Source organism: Pongo abelii, chromosome 19 (genome assembly GCF_028885655.2).
Source record: "Pongo abelii isolate AG06213 chromosome 19, NHGRI_mPonAbe1-v2.0_pri, whole genome shotgun sequence".
In the NCBI taxonomy this organism is placed as follows: Eukaryota; Metazoa; Chordata; class Mammalia; order Primates; family Hominidae; genus Pongo; species Pongo abelii.
This window is the reverse complement of record NC_072004.2, coordinates 2,929,698-2,935,567: the sequence shown is the minus strand read 5'-3', so window position 1 is coordinate 2,935,567 and position 5,870 is coordinate 2,929,698. Positions and strand designations below refer to the sequence as shown.

At 43.6% G+C, this 5,870-nt stretch overlaps 1 protein-coding gene across 1 annotated transcript; it reads right to left on the bottom strand.

The window, feature by feature from the left end:
- Positions 1 to 1,769: 1,769 nt before the first annotated feature.
- On the bottom strand, positions 1,770 to 2,800 carry LOC100434985 (olfactory receptor 1E3-like). Its single transcript, XM_009251120.3, is given in 2 exon segments — positions 1,770 to 2,173; positions 2,176 to 2,800. Coding segments are annotated over 2 exon segments (1,029 nt in total).
- Between the last annotated feature and the right edge of the window lie 3,070 nt (positions 2,801 to 5,870).

Below are 5,870 nucleotides of genomic sequence, written 5' to 3'. Positions count from 1 at the left end.
CAAAGGACTTCATATTGGCATCAAAGTGCAGAAGAAAAACATTTTGTTCCCAATGAAAGAATGACAAACTACAAGTATATAATGATTATGTTTTAATTAGACTTTGTTCAATATCAAGTTTAAAATATCATCTCCAATAGCATATATGTTTCTGTTATGATAGAGGCATAATCCACATATTAGTAAAATAACAATTTTTGACATGTTTCTGCAACTGATTTTTCTCAAATCTGGCCGGCTTTACAACGATCTGTGTGACCTGCTTGGCGCCATGAAAACATGGTTTTACAAACTCTGCTCTCCACTTTCTGGTTGTATCTGAAGAAAATCATAATTCAAGCTCACAATGAGAACTATGAGGAAGATATGAAGGAAATGGTCATGATTAACTGAGAAGTGATTGGAACCGAATGAAACAGAGAGGAGTAAAGACTCTACAGCCCCAAGACACAGTACAGTGTAGTCATGATCTCTAAACTCAAACTCCCTGGGTTCAAATCTTAACTATATCACTGATGTTTTGTGTGATATTGGACAGCAAATTATGATGATTATTATTTTTTTTTGAGACAAAGTTTCACTCTGTTGCCCATGTTGGAGTGCAGTGGCACGATCTTGGCTCACTGTAACCTCTGTCTCCCAGGTTCAAGCGATTCTCCTGCCTCAGCCTCCCAAGTAGCTGGGATTACAGGTGCGTGCCACCACGCCCAGCTAATTTTTGTATTTTTAGTAGAGATAGGATTTTGCTATGTTGGCCAGGCTTGTCTTGAACTCCTGACCTCAGGTAACCCACCCACTGCAGCCTCTCAAAGTGCTGGGATTACAGCCGTAAGCCACCATGCCCAGCCTCCGTCTCTTTATTCATAAAATTGAGATAATCATGGGACCAACTTCATAGTGTTGGTATGTGAGTAGGTTGTGAAAGTGCCTTAGGCAGAGAAAACCACCCAATGAGGTTTTACTATTTATTATCTCTTTTACAGACAGGTTGTTCTGGGAGGTCTGGAAAATTACGTAAAAACTAAAGGATAGAATGATGTGAGGATATGTATGCAGAGAAGGAAATAAGAAATGCTTTTATTCAACAGCAAAGAGTAAGGTATTGGAAGCACAGAACTCTAGGAGTACATGTGCTCCATAAGACAGAAAATATTGGGGTTTTTCCTTTCTCCATTTGAGAATGTCATTGAAAATTCTTGAGCAGGATAAACACAAAGATTACAGTGCTATTTAAGAAGTTAACTCCCAATGCCTGGAGTGGTGTCTCGCACCTGTAATCCTAGCACTTTGGGAGGCCAAGGCGGGTGGATCCCTTGAGGTCAGGGGTTTGAGACCACCCTGGCCAACATGTGAAACCCCGTCTCTACAAAAATACAAAAATAAGCCGGGCGTGATGGCACGCACCTGTACTCCAGCTCCTTAGGAGGCTGAGGTGGGAAAATTGCTTGAACCCTGAAATGGAGGTTGCAGTGAGCCGAGATCATGCCACTGTACTCCAGCCTGGGGGGACAGAGCGAGACTCCGTCTCAATAAAAGAAAAAAAAAAAGTTAATTCCCAACTAATATGGATAATAGGTGTTGGCACAAAGATATTTAACATTTATTTTCAAGCTTCAATTCCACCTGGGAAGGGAGGAAGAAGCATACTTAGCACCTGGCTTCCTGCCCCCAGCTCCACTCCAAACACAGCTCTGTTGTCATATTTTTCCTATTAGCCTTTAGCATACAGTTTTGTTTAAACTAAAGGTTTAGTGGTCTTAAAAAAATGTTTAAGCCACTGATTTAGAGTGATATTTCATTATCAACCTTACTATACCTACTAAATTCAATAATGGTAAAATGCCAACTATTACTATTTTAAAGACAAAGAAATTTTCTTTGTGCTGAAGACTCTGCCCAGGGTTCCCCCTCATGTCTCTGTTCCTCAAGCTGTAGATGAAGGGGTTCAGCATGGGGGTCACCACAGTGTACATCACAGCCATGACAGTGTCCTTCAGAGTGTTATGATTTGTCAATGGGCACAAGTAGAGACCAATAATTGTCCCAAAGAAGAGAGACACCACAGAGAGGTGGGAACCACAGGTGGAGAAAGCCTTCTGGATGCCCCCAGCGGAAGGGACCCTGAGGATGGTGGAGATGATTCTTGCATAGGACATGATGAGGAGTAGGAATGAATGACAAGGATGAGCCCTCCCATGAAAAATATCACCCACCCATTGACTTGTGTGTCGGAGCAGGCCAGCTTCAACAAGGTAGATGTATCACAGAAGAAGTGAGGAATCACACTGTCAGCACAAAAGGACAGCCTGGCCATGAGCAAGGTGTGCAACGTGGCATGGGCGGTGGTCAGCAGCCAGGAGAGTGTCAGCAGAGCAAGGCAACACTTGGGGCTCATGATAGTGGTGTAGTGCAGAGGAAAGCAAATAGCCACATAGCGGTCGTAAGCCGTGACCACAGGAAGGAAGCTCTCCAGAACTCCAAAAAACAGATGCAAGTACATCTGAGCCAGGCAGTCTGCATAGGAGATGGATGGGTTTTGGCTCCGCATGTTCTGCAGCAATTTGGGCATTGTGACCGAGGAAAAGCAGAGGTCAGAGAAGGACAAGTTGCTGAGAAACAAATACATAGGCGTGTGGAGATAGGAGTCCAGTCGAATGAGGACAATGATGAGGAGGTTCCCCAGGAGGGTGGTAAGACACATGGCCGGGAACAAGGCATAGAACAGATTCTGCTGCTCGGGTTGGATGGGAAGGCCCAGGAGAAGGAACTCTGAGATCATGGTTTGGTTCTTCTTCATCATCCTGTGACTCTATTATCCTTAAGAAGAACACAATGCACCTTAACACCTACAGGTAACCAATAAACACATCTCTATAATGTGTGGCCTATTTTCAAAGAGACCATGAATGAGAATTTAGGCACAGGTGGCAGACTGGCCTCTGAACCCCATCATCTACTGAAATTGCCCAGTCGAAGCCACCAATAACTCTAAATCCCCATCTCTAAATCCAATAACCTTTCACATTTAACACTAATGATCACTTCCGACTCCATGATACCCTCCCCTCACTTGGCCAGGTGACACTCTCCCCTCCCTACCTTGCAATACTTCACACTCTTCTCAGACAACTGCTCCTGTTCCATTATCTTTGAATATTGGTGCTTCTCAGAGTACTGTCCTTACACATTTCCCAAATATGCCAGTGAGTCCCAAATGTACTTCTTCAACCCACAACATTCGTCTGAGCTACAGACCTAGATGTTCAGCTCCCTGATGACCATCTTATTTGCATGTTTCATGGCCACCTCAAGCCTCATCTTTCTGATACTAAGTCTGCTGTCTTCCCTGCCCCAGGTGTGTTCCACTCCAGTATTCTCTCGCTGCCTATGCCATCTACATGGTCCCCAAGCCAGAAACCTGACAGTCATCCTTGACTCCTACCTACCCCTCACTTCCCTCATTCAATTACCACATCTTATCAATTCCTCCTTCTTAACATCCCTCCTTATGCTCATTGCTTGCTCCCCACAGCCACATTTCAGGTCAGCTACTTTTCTCACCTGCACCACTGAGGCATATATGGTCTCCAAACATCTACTTTTGCTCTCTTTAAATCTATTGACTTTAGGCTGGACGTGGTGGCTCATGCCTGCAATCCCAGCACTTTGGGAGGCTGAGGCGAGTGGATCACCTGAGGTCAGGAGTTTGAGACCAGCCTGACCAACATGGTGAAACCCCATCTCTAATAAAAATACAAAAAAATTAGCTGGGCATGGTGGCGGGCACCTGTAATCCCAGCTACTTGGGAGGCTGAGGCAGGAGAATCACTTGAACCTGGGAGGCGGAGGTTGCAGTGAGCCAAGATCGTGCCACTGCACTCCAGCCTGGGTGACAGAGCGAGACTCCATCTCAAAAAAAAATAAAAAATAAAAATAAATAAATCTGTTGACTTTATCCTGAATCATCCTTTTCATAACTCAAACCTGCTCATGTCACCATCTAATTAAAGAGTTTCTCGTTTCTGTTAAGATAATGTCCAAAATAGTAATTTGGATTTTACAGTGCCTAAAGAATAGTCCCATATAGTCACTCCACAGAACCCTAGTAATCAGGACCCAAAAGTCGGAAGGACCCGGAGGGACACAGCTTCCAGCCTAACTTACCAGGAATGTCTGAAAGGAATCCAGAGGCCTTGACCCGGAAGCCTTCGCTCTTTCATGCACGTTAGATACATGGAGATACAGCCTCTGTCATCGTCATCTAAGTCCACCCCATCCCTTCACACATCTCCCAGTCTATGTTTTCCAGGTTCTAGAAACAGTAGGTCCCATTGGACCCCAAGACCTGGTGAAACTTATTAACAACAAACAAAGTAATTGCCCTGATCTCCTGGGACAAATCTCCTAGGAGGTCTAGAGCAGGCACTACTTTGTAGCTGCCCATTCTGAGGTAGGAGAACAGGCAGAAGAGGAAGCAAGAGCATCCCAAAGTCCCACCAGGAATGCTGTTCAGACCACAGCAGTCCACAGGATCTCTTCCTTGGCTGAATATTTCTTTATTTTATTTTATTTTTTGAGATGAAGTCTGGCTCTGTTGCCCAGGCTGGAGTGCAGCAGCACGATCTCAACTCACTTCAACCTCCTCCTCCTAGGTTCAAGTGATTCTCCTGCCTCAGCCTCCCAAGTAGCTGGGATTACAGGTGCCCACCCCTGCTAATTATTGTATTTTTAGTAGAGACGGGGTTTCACCATGTTGGCCAGGGTGGTCTTGAACTCCTGACCTCAGGTGATCCCCCAGCCTTGGCCTCCCAAAGTGCTGGGATTACAGGTGTAAGCCAATGCGCCCGGCCTGAATATTTCATTATTTTAATTCCTAAAATATTTGCTTTCCAAAATATAATGAATTGCTCTGTATTGTCCAATTATTACTTCAAAAATGTTATACTAAAAATGAAGAAAGAAACCTTCTTTATTGATCAATTAATTCAATCATCTGGCTCCATCATTTATCTCTGCTACATTTAGGAAAACCCACTTTTTGAGTTATTTCCACACATCCCTCATCACTGAATGTTGAAATCTAATCCCAGTCTCTAAACACAATACAATTGCTACCTCTACACAATTACTTCCTAATTTCTCCCAGCCACATATGACAACTTTATCTTGGGTCTTCATGGGTTAAGAGGGCGTAAAAATATAAATGGGGAGAAAGTGGAGTTCAGAGAAAAGTAACCACATTTGCAAAGACTCAAGAGGTCAAGACAACATGGCATACTCAAGAAACTAAAGGACGTTCTGTGTCCGGACGCGTATCGTGTGAAGGAGAGAACTGAAGGGGAGAAAGGGCACCAGGCAATGTCCTGCTCCTGCAAGGCCTTGTGAGATGCGGTCAGCAGCACCACCCTCATCCCAACAGGAAAGTCTCTGACTGGTTTCAGGCAGGGCAATTAGATGCTTAGATTTAATTGGTAGAAATGTAAATCTGATTAAAGTGAGGAGACTAGACTAGTATTAACCAATCAGAAAGGCAGATTAATCATTTACAAGGTTATTTCAGTAACTCAAGTGAGAGATGATGGTAACCTGCATTAAGGGAGTGGAAACAGGGCCTCAATTACACATACTGGAGAAACAGGGACACCTATAAATATTCTTCACTAATCTTCATTTCAACGTGAGAATAAAATTAAACTTTAATTCATCTGGTGAAGTAAATAAGGGGGAGCTATCAAGGGATAATAGTTGCCAAAGAATACCTTCTTGTACAAGTAGTGTGATTTATATCCTCTTTTGTCCACCAAATGTTTTAACCAAACTAAGATTTCCTGACTTTTTTTTTTTTTTTTGAGACAGAGCCTCACTTGGTC